The sequence below is a fragment of the Talpa europaea genome (genome assembly GCF_964194135.1).
Source record: "Talpa europaea genome assembly, chromosome: 7".
NCBI classification, from domain to species: domain Eukaryota; kingdom Metazoa; phylum Chordata; class Mammalia; order Eulipotyphla; family Talpidae; genus Talpa; species Talpa europaea.
Window position 1 is genome coordinate 125,965,481 of NC_140074.1, and position 18,876 is coordinate 125,984,356.

The following is an 18,876-nucleotide window of genomic DNA, read 5'->3' on the forward strand; positions in this document are numbered from 1 at the left end:
GCCTCCCTGGTTGCACAGGGATTAAGTCTCAGCGCTATCATCTCTGAGGCCTGAGTTTGATCCCTAGACAGGAAGCTGACCCACATATGGCACAGCAGACCTCTCCTGTCTCACCCTCTGTTCCCCTCAGCAGTGTATTTCAATAGATCCACCTGTTCTGCTCCCCACTGTCTCTGGTGTATCCTTTCACCACCACTACCACCTCTGGCCTACATGCCAGTTCTTGTATGCATAAGTAAATGAAAACAAATCTTAAAAAGCTGAGATATCAATTACTGGCAAAGATATGGGAAAAAAAGGTAGCCCTTATGAACTGGTTTATGGGCATGTAAACTGGTGCAATTAGTAGGGAAAATGGTATGGCGTTTCCTCAAAAAATTAAAAATAGGGGCCTCCCTGGTGGCGCAAAGGGTTAAGACTCAGCACTACGAAGCTATCCGCAGCCACTGCAACACGAGTTCGATCCCCAGCCAGGGAGGTGACCCTCATGGAGCAGCAGACCTCTTCTGACTCACCCACTGCTCCCCTCAGCAGTGAATTTCAGTCAATCTGCCTGTTCTGTTCCCCACTCTGTCTCTGGTGAATACTCTCATCCCCACAACTCTGGCCTGTACCCCAGTTCTTGTATGCATAAATCTTTTTTAAAAATTAAAAATAAAACTACCATATGATCCAGAAATCCCATTTCTAGGCATATATCCAAAGGAAATGAAATTACTGTCTCAAAGAAGTATCTGTATCCCCACGAACTCTGTAGCATCATTTACAATAGTCAAAGCATGGAAAAAACCTAAATGTCCATCAAAAGGTAAATGAAGAAAATGTGCGCTAAACATAAATATATGGCATATGATGGAATATTATTTGGCCATAAAAAAGGTATCCTGACATTTGTGATAACATGGATTTTCAAACCTTGAGAACATTATGCAGAGTAAAATAACAGGCAAAGAAAGACAAATACTATATGCTCTCAGAAATGAATGGAATCTAAAGAAACCAAACTCACAGAAACAGAAGTGACTGATGGATGCCAAAGGTAGGGTAGGGATGGCATGGCGGGGTGACAGGTGAAGGTGGTCAAGAGGTACAAACCTCAGCTACAAGATCAGTAAGTTCTGGGTATGTAAGGTACAGCATGAGGAGTATAGTTAACAACAATGTATATTTCAACAATCTTGAAAGTTCTCATCATCAGAAAAAAGTATATTTATGTGAGGTGATGGATACTAATTAAACTTACTGTGTCAATCATTTTGCAGTATATACATATATCAAATCATTATGTTGCATACCTTAAACTATTACAATGTTATCTGGCAACTATATCACAAAACTGGGGGTGGGGGAAGGAATAAGAAAAAGAGGAGACATAAGCAGTTAGGCAACTTCAGGTAATTTGTGGAATATGGAAAATGATAAGAGAGGTGTCTGACTCACTAGAGAGGCCAGCTAAGGATGTGGAGGTACCGGGTGCCCTGGACATGGGGGTTTAGAAAATTCAGGGTTCATAAAAGGGAAACAAAATAAAACAAGGTGATAGCCCTAACCACGTTCCCTCCCCAGCTTCCTAAGACATACTGCTCTCAGGCTTCCCTTAAGAAACCAGACTCACAGGAGGAAAATTAAAAGAACAAAAGAGAAACAAACAAAAATACACACAAACAAAAACTGTGCTTCCACCAAAGACAAAGTTTTGCACACTGCGATATTACAGTGACACCCTCTGGTTGACAAGTCATGCCCTTCAAAAAGTGCTTCAGTGCCTCACTCCTAGATATGAACAACTAGGCAAGACAAGACATTTGAATGAAGTCTCCAATACATAAACAAAAAAACTAAAACAGAAGAATGGAAATCTGAAGACAAAAACTGTAAATGTGCTTAGACAGGTACGAGAGGATGGTGCATCCACTAAGAGGATGCTCTGAAAAAGGAAGAGAGAGGCCTCCCTGGGAGCCTGGGGGTTAAATATTAGCACTATCATGAATGAGGCCCGAGTTCAAGCCCTGGCCAGGGAGCTGACCCACATATATCGCAGCAGACCTCTCCTGTCTTGCCCACTGCTCCCCTCAGCAGTGTATTTCAGTAGATTGGCCTGTTCTGCTCCCCATTCTGTCTCTGGTGAATCTTCTCAACCCCCATACCTCTGGTCAACACCCCAGTTCTTCTAATTTTTTTTAATTAAAATAAATAAAAGGGCCCACCAAGTACCCAGCACAATGAATGAAAAGAAAGCCATAGCAAGGAATATGGTACAGGCAAAATCTAGTAATATTGGAAGTCATGAAAAGAGCCCTTTAGAAAGGAAATTTTTAAAAAGGTCAGATATAAAGGAAGTAATCACACTGTCTCTAGCCTTCTCCACAGCAACATTAGCTGCTGGAACACAATAAAACAAATCTTTCAAGTGAAATTGAGTTTCAGATTTCAAATCCTATACTTGGCCAAGCTATCTATGACGTACTACAACTGAAAAAGGCATTTTAGACATGTAATGATAACAGAAGGGAAGTTTTATTGCTCATACACCCATTCTTAGGAGCAACTAGAGGTTGTGTTGAAAAAGAAAAGACAGGGCCTCCCTGGTGGCTCAAGGGGTTAAGCACCGCACTACCACGCAATCCGCAGCCCCTGCAAGCACGAGTTCGATCCCTGGGCGGCCAGAGAGCAACCCACGTGGCGAAGCACACCTCTCCTCTCAAGCCCGCTGCTCCCCTCAGCAGTATATTTCAGTCAGTCTGACTGTTCTTTCCCCACTCTGCTCTGGTGAATCCTCTCACCCCCCGCATCTCTGGCCTGTACCCCAGCTCTTGTATACATAAATAAGTCTTAAAAAAAAAAAAGAAAAAGAAAAAGACAGATGTAGGATCCAAGAAAGAGAATCAACATGGGAAAACATCAAAAAGAAGTCCCGTATGATGTCCAGAAGACCTAGAGAACCACCAGCCCGGCTCAGTCGAAAAGAGAGAGCAACAAGGAGAAAAAGTAACTGTTACATTTTCGGAAAAGGATAAATGATAAGATAGTTTACAAACCTGATAGTGCACTGGCCAGGCACAAAAAGAAAAAAACACAAAAACAACCCATAATATAGTACACTTTTCATTTGATTGTGAGTTATATTTACATATTTTTAATAGCATAATAAATCCCCAAGATTTACCCCCAAAACAAGCAATAACTATAATGGGAGGATAAACAGAATACTTTCTAATTATACCAATTATATTAGAACTAAATCCTCATCTACCATAACAAAGTCAAGAGAAAAGTCTAAAAATCGATAAATCAAATAAAGCATATTATTTTAAAATACTGTGGTAAATACCAGAAAGAAAGAAAAAAACAGCTGTAAGAATTGAAAGCCAGTATCTCTAGAAAGCTCTCAGGGTAGAAAGAGGTTCAGCAGGGAACTGTTTTCTGTTCACTCCGAACCGTTAATACTACTCTAATATATTTCCCCATGTTTACGTACTACTTTGGTAGAAACAGTAATATGGGAAAACCTTGCTATATAGCTAGTAAAAAACAATCAGTTTGTTTAATATGATCCTAGTTATATCTTTTTAAAAATATGAAGCTAAAAACACATTCCAGAAAATGGAATTTTCAGAACACATGCATTTCCAGTGGTTATCTTTGGCTGGTGAGATTACAGATGATTTTCATTGTTCTATTATGTGTATTTTCCCAAAAGAGTAAATGTGCACTATTTTTATAATTTTTCACTGCAATTTTTAAAAACAACCTGAGCTAGATGAGCTCTCAGGGGAAGGAGGAAGACAGTGAAAGGGATACAGGCTGGTCTAAAAACCTGGAAAACTGGCTTTTAAAGACGCAGCAGAGAGAGATGGCATGGAGGAACTTACCAAAAGAGTCAGAAATACCAAGAGTGCTTTCCCTAAATGGTCATTATAAATAACTGAAGTAAGTTTATTACTTAGTGTAGCTCTAGAATAAATCAAACTAAATTTCTTAAAAAGGTAAGTTAAAACATTCAATAGTTCTTTTAAGGGGAAGAAACAAAACTTTCACTGTGCCTTTTTACTTACATGTGCACCTCAAAATAATTTTATTGTTTGTGAGTCAGCTGAGAGTTTTTCACAGAATAAAACAGCACCCCATTACATTGTAGGTCAAGTCTGTATCTCCACAGAAATCTCCATCCTCAGCTCTGGGCCAAATTAAGACAAGAATACCTAACATTTATGAACTCTTTACCCTGTGCCAGGCATTCTAAGTATTTCACATGTATTAACCCATTTAACCCTCACAACACCTTGAATTAAGCAGTATGATACCTCAATGTAACTGAGGAAAGTGGGGTCCCAGAGCTGAGAAAACTGCCCATCATCACAAAGTGCAGTTTTAAACCCATGAAGTGAGGTTCCAAACGCTCCAGTCTTTAAACCTATTTTATACTATATTCTACTTCTCTAGATTCTTGACGTTCAAAGTTTTATTTACCCCCTTTAAAAGAACTGATATGGGCCCCCCCCCGGTGGCGCAGCGGTTGAGCGCTGTGCTGTGAAGCTGTCTGCAGCCTCTGCAGCATTGGTTCGATTCCCCGTCAGCCAGGGAGAACCCCACATGGCGCAGCAGACCTCCCCTGTCTCGCCCGCTGCTCCCCTTAGCAGTGTCTTCCGTCCGTCTACCTGTTCTGCTCCCCGCTCTGGCTCTGGTGAATTCTCTCACCCTCCCGCGCTTCTGACCTATACCCCAGTTCGTGCATAAAATAAATAATCTTTTCAAAAAAAAAAAAGAAGAAGAACTAATATGAAGCCCTCCCTGGTGGTGCAAGGGGTTAAGAGGCAACCTATGAAGCTATCCGCAGCTGCTGTAGCACCAGTTCGATCCCGGCCCAGGGAGCTACCCACATGGTGCAGCAGACCTCTCCTGACTCACCTGCTGCTCCTCTCAGCAGTGTATTTCAGTCTATCTGCCAGTTCTGTTCCCCACTTTTGTCTCTGGTGAATCCTCTTCCTCACACACACACACACCTCTGGCCTGCACCCCATAAACAAATAGAACTTAAAAAAAAAAAAAAAAAAAGAACTGATATGCGTCTTTACACCGATAGTGTGGAGATCAATGGTGTGAGTGCATTTACACCAGGTCTTCTCTGAAAAAGTCTTTCTGGAATAAATTGCCCAAGCTTTCTTAAGGCAATCCAAAAATCAGAGCTATTTTGGAGACTTACAACACAGTTCTTGTTTATCTAAAGAGAATTTCCCAGTTAAAACTGTCAAGAAACAAGTTTGGTTACAATGATTCTATTAAAATTGTATTTGTAATGATCCAGCAGTCTCACTCCTCGGATATTATATCCAGGAGAAATAAAAACATGCTGTCCAGAAAGAAAAAAAAAAAAAAACTATACATAAATGTTCACAGCAGCACTAGTGATAACAGTCAAAATGTGGACACAATTCAAATGTCTGTGAATTGATCAAAGGAGAAGCAAAATGTGATATGATCATATAAATTTGGAACATTCTTTAAATACAGTACTGATCCTGCCACAACATGCATGAACCCTGAAAATACTATGCTTGTGAGAAAGGTCACATTGGGTGTGATTTCATCTCTATGAACTGTCCATAAGGGACAAATCAATAGACAATAAAAGTAGGTTGCCAGGGGCTGGATGAGTGGAGAGTGAGAAGAGGGAGTGCTATGAGTAGGGGGCTTCTTGTGGGAGGTGATAAAAATGTTCTGGAAGTAGGTAAGGTGATGTTGCACAACTCTGTGAATATACTAAAAACCACTGAATTAGTCACCTTTTAAAAGGGTGAATTTTATGGGTATGTGTATTATATCTCAATAAAGCTGCTACTTTAAAAACTGAATTTTTGTTAAATGTTGCTGGAAAGTTACTCAGTAATTCAGATGTCCCATAAATGTTAGCTATTATTGTTACCATTTAAATCAATCATTCAGGGGCCTCCCTGGTGGCACAAGGGGTTTTAAGCACCGCACTATGAAGCAATCCGCAGCCTCTGCAGCACGAGTTCAATCCCCAGCAGCTAGGGAGCTACCCACATGGCACAGCAGACCTCTCCTGTCTTGCCCACTGCTCCCTTCAGCAGTGTTTTCAGTCAATCTGCCTGTTCTGTTCCCCACTCTGTCTCTGGTGAGTCCTCTCACCCCCCACATCTTTGGCCTGTACCTCAGCTCTTGTATGCATAAATAAATAAATTTTAAAAACAAAAATCATTCAGGGGTCTCCCTGGTGGCACAAGGGGTTAGACACAGCACTATGAAGCTGTCCACAGCCACTGCAACAATTCAATCCCTGCCCAGGAAGGTGACCCACATGGCGCAGCATACCTCTCCTGCTGCTCCCCTCAGCAGTGTATTTCAGTCAATCTGCCTATTCCACTCCCCACTCTATCTCTGGTGAATCCTCTCACTGCCCCCCTCCCCCAGCCTGTACCCTAGTTCTTGTATGTATAAATAAATGTTAAAAAAATAAATCATTCAGCAAGCAACAGTTGAATAATAAAATATAATGATATATATACCAGTAGGCAAAACACTGTGATTATATTTAGTTATATGCATTTTAATTCCTTCTGTATGATTTTACCTTCAATCTTTTAAAGTGCATTTTGCAAATAATATTCTGCCTCCTGAGATTTGTCATTTTAAAGGGCGCAAGTCATGAAAATAATTAGAAAGGGGGTCAGAACTAAACCAGCGCTAAGTTTGCAGTCAAGACTTCAAGTTATCTGCCAGAAGCAGGCATTCAAAAAGACCACGGTGAGTGACAGTTCTCTGGAAAGGCAGCTCCAGGAAAGCGGGATTTGAGTCTGGGAGGGAAGAATCGATTCAATGCAGAGAGGGTATCTGCTAGGATTTGCTTGGTCTGTGTCCCCCGGATTACTGTTCCTCCTCCACCATCTCCACCTCCACCATCTTCTCACTTCCTCCACTCTCCCTCCCTGGATCTGTGATGACAGGGAGGATGCAGGTATTGAGGTGTTGGGAAGGGAGGACCTAACAGGAGAGACCAGAGCGGCTGACCTTAACACTCAAACCCGGCGGCGCACACACCTTTCACTACACAGCTCCATTTTCAAGTACACACCAGAAAAGCGGATGAGCTTGAACTGTGGGCAAGACTATTACTGCAGACCTCAGACACTCCTCTTTACTACTCACAGGTCACATTGCCCAACTTTTTAATAATGCTTTGGGGTCCTCATTTTCTTTCTTTTAATTCTCATGTTTAACCACATCAGGTACTGATACCTGAAAAAAAGATCTCATTAATTTCCCTCATTATCTTGAATTCCCATTGCTCCTGAAAGCATGTCTTAAAGAAACATATTTGAGGCATTTGTCTGTCAACACTTCGGATGTTGTCAAGACCTGGAGAACTCTGAAGTCCCACCTGAACTGATTTTCCATCCTGGGCTACAAAATCTTGAACCAGATCCCTAGCAGCTAACTCATCCTCTTCCAATCCATCCTGCAGAACAGAAGCTGTGCCAAATTTCCTAACATTCACTGAAATCATCTTCCACTTGTTTCCAGATTTTCCAATTGATCTCTAATACCCACAAATGAAACCGATCTGAATTACATTTGAAAGAGGTAAATTTCAAAAATTGGGGGCGGGGGTGAGGGGTAGGGGAGGAGGAGGTGTGGCTGCACTCCTGGCTTAAAAGTATTCCCATGATTTGATACGGTTTGGTTGCACTGCTCCCGCATGGTGCTAATGGAAACACAGTTTATCTTTTGGGAAGTCTAGGAGAGAGAAGTGACCAGGATCACCACTCCAGTACAAACTTTACTGGACAGAGGAGGGAGGGGAGATACAAATCCTCTACAACATGGTTCTCCAGCCTCTGCCCAACAATGGAGCTTTGCAATTTATTTCCTATGCACATACTCAGGCTCTTGCTAAACCAGGTTACTGCCCACACCTTACTATCAGTACATTAGTTCATGCAGCTCCTCCCTGTGTTCATCCATCCTCATTGTCCAAATGCCCATTCCGGAAGCTGACACCCACACCAACTCCCCCGAACGGGGAACTCGCTTCCTTGCCCTCCTTTCAATCTCCAACGTACTTTGTACCTCAGGTGTAGCAATCAGAATTACACATATAATGAAAAGATATTTGGTGGACACTGGTGTGAATAAACATTGCCAAATGAGTAACAACTTCTGCTTTAGAGAATTCTACAGTTCATTCATGGAATCTGTGCCACTGATCTCCACTGTCATTATTCTTAGAGGGCATAAATCACTGACATTCCAAGGTAACACCAGAGCTTCTGCTCTCGGGGTCATGAGAGGTTCCAAATTTCAAAATTCTAGGTAAGTATTCTCAGAAGTTCCACACTAGTTAAGAACCATTCTGTCTCAAGTCAGGTTTAATTTTTTAATCCACAAAAATTTAGTTTCAAAGTGCTGTCAGAATTTTACCAAACACATGTCTATTCAAAAGTTTCTACAGAATTCTTCTCAATGTAATGGAAAAGTATGTCACAAAACCTGTACACTGAAATAACTCTAAATTTTAACAAACAAAATAAACAAAAAACGTGATTCAGCCAAATGCCTCTAGCTTATGCAAAACCAGATTATTTCAATTCTGTATTAATGCGCTGTCAGTCCTATAGAAATATTTGCATGTGAATACTTAAGTACTTAAAACTTTTCTCCATAAAAGGAAAATATTTACTCTCCAGTGAATATTTTTAATCTATGACTTTAGAAAATTGGGCTGGGCCTCCCTGGTGGTGCAAGGGGTTAAGCACAGCACTGTGAAGCTACCCGCAGCCTCTGCAACACGAATTCTATCCCCAGCTGGCCAGGGAGCTACCCACATGGTACAGCAGACCTCTCCTGTCTCGCCGGCTGCTCCCCTCAGCAGTGTATTTCAGTCTGCCTGTTCTGTTCCCCACTGTCTCTGATGAATCCTCTCTCTCTCACACACATACCCCCCTACCTCTGACCTGTACCCCAGTTTTTGTATGCATTAATAAATAAATCTTAAAAAAAGAAAATTGGGCTAGTAAGTAATCAATGTCTTTGCATCATCCACAGTCACATAACCTACAGAGAATTCAATAGATAAAAAGATGAGTTCTTTTTTTATAATAGGAATTTCAGGCGGCATTCTTGTCTACAAAAATTAAGCAAGCTTCTAAATTATCAACAAAGTACACTCCTCTTTCAGCCTTCATAGTGCAGCACTATTCATATCCACCAATCATATATTTTACGTGCTACAACAGGGTTCTCCAGGTACTGCCCAAAAATGAGCAAGGTACTGAGATATCTTAAACCAGTCCTAGAACTTTTTTCTTCCAAATCATACACACATACATGCACATTTAGCTAACAGGCTTCTTCCCAGCCTTTACTATCTGCAAGTACAAACAAAAAACTCATGAAATGGGTGTCTAGCTTAAACAACTCAGTGTCACAAATTGTTACTCATTTTAGGCAAGTGGACATATTCTGAAAACTTAGAATACAAAATGTATCATCTTTTACCTTAATCTTATGAAATAAATTGTTTCAAAAAGTAAAACATTCAACAAGTTAACACAATCCAAGAAAGAAAGAAAAATACCTGGCAGGCAGGCTCAAAACACAGTAATTCTGTTACTAAAAACATTCTATTGTTTGTCTAACAAAATCTAATTAGACCAATTTTTAGCTTCCCAAATCCAAAATATTTAGGAGTTATGACATCCACTGTAGAATTATCAGAACTTCATCTCTGACAAGTTCTCACTTACTAACAATCACTTATCCAACCAATCTTTGATAAGCACCTGCAACGTGTAAAGACATTGCTAGGAAGTGCAGGGAATAGAAGATAAATTCAACATAAAAAAATATAACCCTTAATTTAATATTAAAATAGAACAAGTACACACAGTAGATGAGTTCATAAAGGAAAAAAAAAGTCATGGAAAGAATTGAACACTTCCATTTTTTAAAAGGAAACCTAGCCACAAATTGGGACTTAATTAATTCAGCATATGCCCACATACCCATCCTCAGTATTATTTGCTAGGCCTTCAAAGAAGAGTTCAAGTTAGCTGAATGCCCTGCCCAAATGCCTTAGCTCAGTCTACCCTAAAAAAACTTCCTCCAATAGTGTCATTCCAGTCTGGTGTCTTTCAATTCTTTACTCTTGATAGAAAAGATCAGATTGTGATTTAAGGTCAAAATTATTACTATAAAAGATGTACTAAATTAAGTTGGCAAGAAATGAAAACTGACGTGTAGTGCCTTCCACTTACAAGAAATAAATACAGGACACTTGATTCATCCCCTCATTCTGCCAACCTCCCCCTGCAAAGCCAGGCTGATATTCTGTCAGGCAAAATTAATTACCTTTTTCATTTCTGTGAGGGCAGTCTAGGTGGGTTTACATCTGGCTTAACACTCCTGTTCCTTCAAGAAGGAGCTAAGCATTTACAAAAACCGGAAACATTTAAATTTAACCACTTCTGTCCCAGTCTCTTTTAACAACAAGAGACACAGCTTAATTACTTTTAAGACCCTACCTTCTCATAAACGTTGTAAATGGCCTTACAACCGCACTCTAAGGTAACCCAGATATACAAAAATATAAAGGAAAAAAATCGTACAGGTCGTTGTTACAAGTTATTTTTTCACAAATTAGTGACCCGCAACTAGGTATTTAATACAAAGCAGTAATTGTGTGTTGTTGTGCTTTAAAAAAAAAAAAAAAAAAGTGCATCTCAGCATCAGCCGAGAGAAACTTTCTGTGAGAAAGCAGAGGAGGAGTCACCATGGAGAAATGCACTAGAGATCCAGGGAGGACTTTCATCCTTCCAGACAGAACGAAAAGGAAAAGTCATTTTGTCATAAATTCCCGGACACTTCTCCTTGCGGATTTGGAAGTTGGTCCAAAAGTTCATCCGCAGCAATTAGGTCTGCGTGATAACTCACTCCCGTCTCCTGCAACAGGTGACTTCCTTTCTCGGGGACAGGGATCAAATTAGTGAAGACACGGGCTCCTGCGGTTTCCTACTCTCCTGCCGGACTTGACCAAAACGCTGCTGGATCGGGTGCACTACCCAATTTGTTTTGGTTTTGCCTGGCTTTCCGCTTTGCTTTTGAATCAGCCATTTACCAGCAACTGTTGCACGAGCCCATCAGCGCCCGAGAATAAAAACAAACACACAGGACCAGATAAGGCTCCTGCCACTGCAACCCCTACACTTCCTCCACACAACCTGGAAACCACACAGCCAGGGGTGTGAGCAGAAGCGTGTTGTGTGTGTGTGTGCGCGTGTGTGTGTGTGTGTGTGTGAGTTCGCGTGCCACAACCCGCCTATCGCCTCGATTCCTTTTAAGGAACAGATAATATAATAAAAACCTAAGCGAGACCACATTAGAAATGCAAAGCGCTTGGCGGAACAAGAGGCTTCTTTCATTCCAAACACCCAAACCCAAACAGGGGGGCGACGCAGGCCGTGGCGAGGCGTGTGCCAAAGTTTCGGTCCAGCCCGGGGAGCCGCTGCACTGGCACAAATTTTGAAGAGGAAAGAGAGGGGGCGGGAGGGGGGGAGAGAGAGCGAGTGTGTGGCCTGCAAACTGCAACAATGCAATCTCCATTTTGAACAATGCGCCTCTTTCCTCGCTAAATGCAGTTTTTCGCCCCTGGACGCGCCGTCGCGGCCCCCCCCGCCGGGGGGGCGGGCGGGGGGCGCCCCGCGAGGGCGCGGGCCGGGGGAGGGGAGCAGGGGCGGCCGCGGCGGCCGGCGGGGCGGGTACCTGGGGTGCTGCTGTAGGTGCTGTGGCTCCTGAAGCTGCTCTCCGTGCAGTAGCTGGCGTCGTCGTCGTCGTCCTCCATCTCCTCGGGGTAGTCCGAGTCCTCGTCGTCCTCGTCCATGCCGTCGTCGTCGTCGTCCTCGGAGTCCTGGGTCTCGTCGGCGTCGCCGTCCTCCTCCTCCTCCTCCGAGACCATGTCCTCCTCGTCCTCGTCCTCCTCCTCGCTCTCGTGGTCATCGTACACCACTTTGTTGACGGCCCTCCGGGCCGGGGTGGTCCGGGCCAGGTGGCCGCCCCCGCCCCCCGTCCTGCCGCCCCCGCCTCCTCGCCCCCCCCGGCCCGGGGCGCTGGTGCTGGGGGGGGCCGGCGGCGGCGGCGGCGGCTTCCTCCGGCTGCTGCTGCCCCCCCTGGGCGAGCCCAGCCGCGTCTTGGGCGCCACCTCAGCCTGGGCGGCGGCCCACCTGCCCCGGCTGCTGCCGCGGTGCCGCGAGCGCAGCCCCCCGATGGGTCCGGACGTGGGCGGCGGCGGCGGCGGCGGGGCCGGGGCGCAGCGCTCCGCAGCGGGCGCCGCGGGCTGCTTGGGCGGCCTGCCCCGCCGGCCCCTCATGTCGGAGCCGCGGCGGGGGGAGAAGGGAAAGCGGAGGGGGAGGGGCGGGCGAGGGGGGGCGGCGGGGGGCGCCGGGGCCGGGGGGGAGGCCCGCGGGGCCGGGCGGGAGGGGCCCGGCCGGCGGAAGCGGGTGGAGGGAGAAGGCTCAAGCCGAATTGCTGGGGCCCCACTCCGGATCGCCTTCAGCCGCCATCTTGTTTCTTCCCTCTCGCTCGGTGACTGGGGGAACCGACAGCGGCCGCAGGCCCGGAGCGCGGTCACGTGAGCTGCGCCGCCGACGAGCCGGGGACGGAGCGAGGCCGCGCGGCGGCCGCTAGGGGGAGCGCGGGAGCGCCGGGTCGGGGGCGGGGAGCCGGGGCGCCGCGGAGCGCGGCCGCGTCCGGGCGTCCGGACCGCCGGGGCGCGCCCCTCGCCTAGCGCGCCCCTCGCCGCGGCCCGGGGAGACGCCCCAGCTCGGCGGGGCCTCCCTCCCGCGCCGCCCCCGCCGGGCTCGGAGGGGAGGCGGGAGGCGCCCTCGAGCTCCGCGCCCCGTCGTCCCCCTGGGGAAATCGCTGCTGAAGAGAGTTAGGGTGTCGCGGGGGGTCGACTCGGGCGACGGAGGAAGATGAACTTGGGGAGCGGCCGAGCCCCCTGAAATGTGAAACTTAGCACGCTTGGTCCCAGCGCCCTGAAATTGAGGCCGGTGACGAGCGTCCCGGCGGTGCCAGCAGCCACGCCTTCGGCGGCCGGACCCTGAGGCGTGTCACCCCGGGCTCCCGGCACTGAGGGCCCCCCCAGAAACCTCGGAGAAACTCCCTCAGTCCACCACTTGCCAGTCTCCTTCCACCCCTCCCAGAGTCCCAGCTGGAAACTCGACCACCAGCAAATTGCGCGTTTGCAGTGGAGAGACTGCCCACCTCAGCCCACCTCCACAAGTGCTGTGTTGTGTGATGGGGAGAGAACCCTAGTTTCTTCACAAGCCATCAGGGCCCACCTTAGCCTAGGGACCCAAATGTGATGAAATTTCAGGCTGCCCTGTTCTCAGTCAGGGTTAGTCAACTCTCTCTCGGTGGTCAAGGTCGGCTCTGGGGATGAGAGAGGCTTGGAAGCATAATATATTAACAGCCCCTGAAATCCGTGACAGCCAAACGGGGGTGTAAAGAAAAATAGCTAATTTGATTTTGTCCAAGTGGCTGATTACAATCTATTTAGCAGGCTAGAACGCATAAGAGAAAGGAAAATTACAGGCACTAGTTGCCAAATGAATTGATTGGATATAATTCGATTGAGGTACAGGGGGGCACGCTTGCATGGCATCAGCGATCAGGTAAGTACTAGGGGAGTCAATCGAGTGTGCGAGGTGAGGACTGGCAAGTAGAAGTGCCTGTGTTTTGTTTATGAGGAATGTGGGGATGTAGGCCTCAAAAGGCCAGAACTTCCAGTTTTTCTAGAGAAGGTGAAAATGTGTGTGTCACCTGAAATCTCTTGATTTTTGAATGTTGGCAACTAAGGGAATTTTTAAAAAACACTTCAGATTGATCAAAATGAATGCAGATGTAGCCCAAAGTTTACCAGATTGCAACATGTGTCCAGCGCTGTGTACAATGCTGTGTCCTCCAGGGAATCAAAGATTTTAAAAATGTTCATAGCCTTCCGAATTGATAATCTAATAGTGGAGGAGACCCATTGGCAAAAAATAAATCACAATAGATTATGCCACCAGGAGAGAGATTTTTGTATTGGAGTTTTTTACTATTTATTTTTGCATAGAAGAACTGGGGTACAGGGGGTGAGAGGATTCAGAGACAGCGTGGGGAGTGTAACGTGGGTCAGCTCCCTGGCTGGCGATTGAACTCAGGCCATCGCGGTGATAGCACTGAGACTTAAACCCTAGGCCACCAGGGAGGCCCTGTGTTGGAGTTTTTAGTTGCAAGGAACAGAAACTGACTCAGACTCATTTCAACAGAAAAGGAACTCATGAAGCGGCAGCGGACGCCTCTGGAGTTGCTGGTCCCGAGTATAAAAGGGATCCAAGCTCTCAGTCCAGCGGGCTCCATAGCACTGTATTCCACGGGCCATTGCGTTATTCTGTAGATCAACTGCTTTTGGTTGTTGGGGTTTGCTAGGACAACAGTTTCTTCTTTTGCTGTAAAGTTAGTACCTCGGTTAGATGCTCCTGTGGATTGAATGTTTATATCCGACCTCCCCCATACCACCCAAAATTCATACGTTGAAACCCTACCTGCTAATGTGATGGTTATTAGGAGCTGGGACCTTTGGGAGGTAACTAGGATTACATGAGCTCGATCATGAGGGTGGAGCTCCCATGACTAGAATCAATGTCCCTTTAAAATAAAGGGAGCTCTTGCTTCCTCCCCTCTGTGCTCCCAAGATCTGTGTGTGTGCCCCCATCTATATATATGTAGATATAGATATAGATAGATATAGAGATAGATAGATAGATAGATATAGATGGGTAGGCATGTTATGTGTGTGTGTGTCCTATACAGAGAGCTAAATATTATGCATGTATCTGGTAGTCTGTTACCAGAAAAGGGCTCTCTCCAGAACCAACCATAATGACATGGATTTCAGACTTCCAACCTCCAGCACCATGAAAACTAAATTTCTTTTTTTTAGTGTGTGGGTTCTTTTTTTTTTTTTTTTTTTTTTTTAGATTTATTTATTTATTTATACAAGCACTGGGTACAGTCAGAAGCGCGGGAGGGTGAGAGAATTCACCAGAGCCAGAGCGGGGAGCAGCACAGGCAGAAGGACCGAAGTACACTGCTGAGGGGAGCAGGCTACAGACCTGAACCAGTAATGACAGCATGGCGGCTGGGCTGCCTGGCCCCACCACCAACAGTGTGACGGCTCCGTGACCCTGCTGGCTTCCAGTCTAAAGCCTGACTAAAGCTGGCTTCCAGTCTAAAGCTGGATGTGGCTGCACATCCAGCTGCCACGGAGGCCAGGATGGCGAGTCCCTGGTGCTTCAGGTCACCATGTGGAAGGTTCCCTCAGCTTGGGCAGGAACATGGACTGGCTGTGGTAAGACACACACAGAAGTCAGCGTGATTTGCACTTTGGTCCCCTAGAGCAGGACAATTCACGACCTGCCCAGAGGGCTCAGCAGGACAGAAGACTGGTGAGGAGGGAAGTGACTAGCTCTGGACCTTAGTTCACTCAACCTTGACTGAGCCCCAGTTTCCTCACAAATCAGTTAGGGGGCTGGGTTAGATCTGTACCTTGATCTGCTGTTTCACATTATAGCACCGAGTAAATACTAAATGAATAACGAGAGGGGACAATGTGTAATAGAATAATGACAGGGCATAATAATGTATAAAAAACAAAGTTTTCTTTATGGAATATAATTATAATAAAATTAAAATATATAGCATTAGAGAAGATGTCCCACAGTGAATTGGTGGGCTTCCCTGGTGGCACAAGGCGTTAAGCACAGTACTGTGAAGCTGTCCACAGCCGCTGCAGCATGAGTTCGATCCCCAGCCAGGGAGCTACCCACATGGCACAGCAGACCTCTCCTGCCTTGCCTGCTGCTCCCCTCAGCAGTATATTCAGTCAGTCTGCCTGTTCTGTTCCCCACTCTGTCTCTGGTGAATCCTCTCACCCCCTGCTCCTCTGGCCTGTACCCCAGTTCTTGTATGCATAAATAAATAAATCTTAAAAAGAAAAGAACAGTGAATTTGTAATACTTTCTAAAAAGCCCTTTAAAAAAAAAAAAAAGAAAAAAACTTGAACTGGAATCCTGGTCCCTAACTTTTTTTCTCAGTTTTGGGTTTTAAATAGCTCCTGCAATTCCTGATCAAGACTCTTGAACAATGATCTCTTTAAATGACAAGAAACTGTTTGCAGGAGTAGGTGATTTTAAGAAATTAAGCTTTTATAACCACTCAAACATTGACAATGGCAGAAATTATAGTTAAGTTATATTTAGAGCTTTTCTTTCATTGACAAAGGTGCTTATAAAATTTCTTGTGGATTCAGGATCCAATCATACTTTTTCATTGCTAGCATTTTTCATAGTCCTAGTAATGTCAAAATCACGGCAAAGTGGGCCTCCCCTGGTGGCGCAGGCGGTTGAGTGCCGCACTGTGAAGCTGTCTGCAGCCTCTGCGGCACCGGTTCAATCCCTGTCGGTGGGGAGCTACCCACATGGCACAGCAGACTTCTCCTGACTTGCCCGCTGCTCCCCTCAGCAGTGTATTTCAGTCAGTCTGCCTGTTCTGTTCCCCACTCTATCTCTGGTGAATCCTCTCACCCTCCCGCGCATCTGGCCTGTACTCCGGTTCTTGTATAAAATAAATAAATAGGGCCTCCCCAGTGGCGCAGTGGTTGAGCGCTGGGTTGCAAAGCTGCCTGCGGCCTCTGCGGCACCGGTTCGATCCCCAGCTGCTCCACGGCCACCGGAGGAGGGTCCCACATGGTGCGCAGACCTCTCCTGCCGCCCGCTGCTCCCCTCAGCAGTGTACTTCGGTCCTTCTGCCTGCTCTGCTCCCGGCTCTGACTGGTGAATTCTCTCACCCTCCCGCGCTTCTGACTGTACCCAGTGCTTGTATAAACAAACAAACAAACAAACAAATAAATAAATAAAACACGCCTCTATAAAAAAAAAAATTAAAAAAAAAATAAATAAAAATAAAGGGCCTCCCCAGTGGCGCAGCGGTTGAGCGCTGGGTTGCGAAGCTGCCCACGGCCTCTGCGGCGCCGGTTCGATCCCCGGCTGCTCCCAGGCCACTGAAGGAGGGTCCCACATGGCACGCAGACCTCTCCTGCCGCCTGCTGCTCCCCTCAGCAGTGTACTTCGGTCCTTCTGCCTGCTCTGCTCCCCGCTCTGGCGCTGGTGAATTCTCTCACCCTCCAGCGCTTCTGACTGTACCCAGTGCATGTATAAACAAAACAAACAAACAAACAAATAAATAAATAAAACATGCCTCTATTAAAAAAATAAATAAATAAATAAAATAAATATATCTTAAAAAAAAAAACACGGCAAAGTGTGACTTCACGGAACAGCCAGGTGCTGCTGGACTGTGCACCTCACTTTTCCACACCTCTTGAATCACCCAAGTATGTGAATGTCTGGGAGGTTGGGACCTGCCGTTGGTGGCTGCAGTGCTTTCCACGTGGGGTTGGTGGCTGTGGCCACTGAGCTGAGACAAACCTCACTCTGGTAGAGGCAGGGAGGTCAAGGTCAGCGCAGTGGCGCCCTTGGGCAGACCGACCATTGCTGCTGCAGAAGTGCAGGCCATTTTGTTTTGTGAGCCACGAAGCATATGGAACCTCAAGTAAAACAAGAGTTTCAAAGTCTCCCCAAATCTGCCTACAGTCTTGTCCATTACTAAGGTGGGTTTGACCCTAATGTCACAAAAAAAAGGGAAGCAGCTTTAATATGAGGCATAAGCCCTACTGCCCATAGAGGAAAAATAAGAGATACTTACCTACAAATTATGTTCTTATTATTTTGTAAAGATTTATTTTCATTTATTTATGCATACAAGAATTGGGGTGTAGGCCAGAGGTGCGGAGGTGAGAGGACTCACCAGAGACAGAGTGGGGAACAGAACAGTGGATCCACTGAGATACACTGGTGAGGGGAACAGCAGTTAAGTCAGAAGAGGTCTGCTGCGCCATGTGGGTCAGCTCCCTGGCCAGGGTTCGAACTCATGCTGCAGTGGCTGGTGATAGCTGCATAGTGCTGAGACTTTAACCCCTGAGCCACCAGGGAGGCCCCAACAAATTCTGTTTTTAAATCACCCAGATGTAGGAGGGGGGTCTCCTTACAGAGCAGCCCAGATCAGTGAGGCTAAAGATATCCTAAGTCAAGGTAAAAAGTCAAGTAATATATGATGGATTTTAAGATCTTAGCAGCCTTAAGCATAGGAGGGCTATCTTTTTATTTAAAAACTTCTTCAAGGATAAAAAACTGAAAGTATGTGTGGAGTTTCCAAGCTGCCTGCACCAGAACGCCCTTCACACACTCACCCGCATTTTCTCACTCTTGTCTGCACACTAGATCTAGATCTAGATCATTCCTTCAGGCACCCAGGACACAAACTCCTCCAGGCCCTCGTCTCTAGGCAGCCTGCAGGTAGCTGCAGCCATGGCCCTGTGCTCACCATCAGACCCACTCTCTTAGGGTCATCAGGGGATGAGGTTGTAATCAACGCAGGGTCCAGCACCCTGAGGGCTGGAAAGAGGAACATCTCATCCACCCCCCTCTCATTCACCACACGCTGGTGTGTGCCACGGCTCTCTGACTGCGAATGTCTCCCATTCACGTCCTCTCCACTGTCCCGAAGCTAACAATGTCTGTGATTACATCCTGCTGTGTTCCGTATTTAGGGAAGCAGAATTTGCTAGGATGGATGGGATAAGGAGGTGGAGATGTCTAGGAGACGGTCTGTAATGGGACTGAAGCTCTAGAGAGATGGACACTGGAGATATAATTCTAGACCCAGTCACATTGAGATGAAAATGGTGGGTATATGGAT

The 18,876-nt window shown here is 46.0% G+C and overlaps 1 protein-coding gene across 2 annotated transcripts in view; it reads right to left on the bottom strand.

The window, feature by feature from the left end:
• Window positions 1–12,382, bottom strand: part of BPTF (bromodomain PHD finger transcription factor) — a gene marked incomplete at both ends in the record, with an annotated part of 131,060 nt that extends 118,678 nt beyond the window's left edge. For both annotated transcript variants that reach the window (XM_084237060.1, XM_084237061.1), the window contains one exon: window positions 11,779–12,382. In XM_084237060.1, the coding sequence (XP_084093186.1) occupies window positions 11,779–12,382 (604 nt within the window). The remainder of the gene's footprint in view (window positions 1–11,778) is intronic.
• Window positions 12,383–18,876: the final 6,494 nt, after the last annotated feature.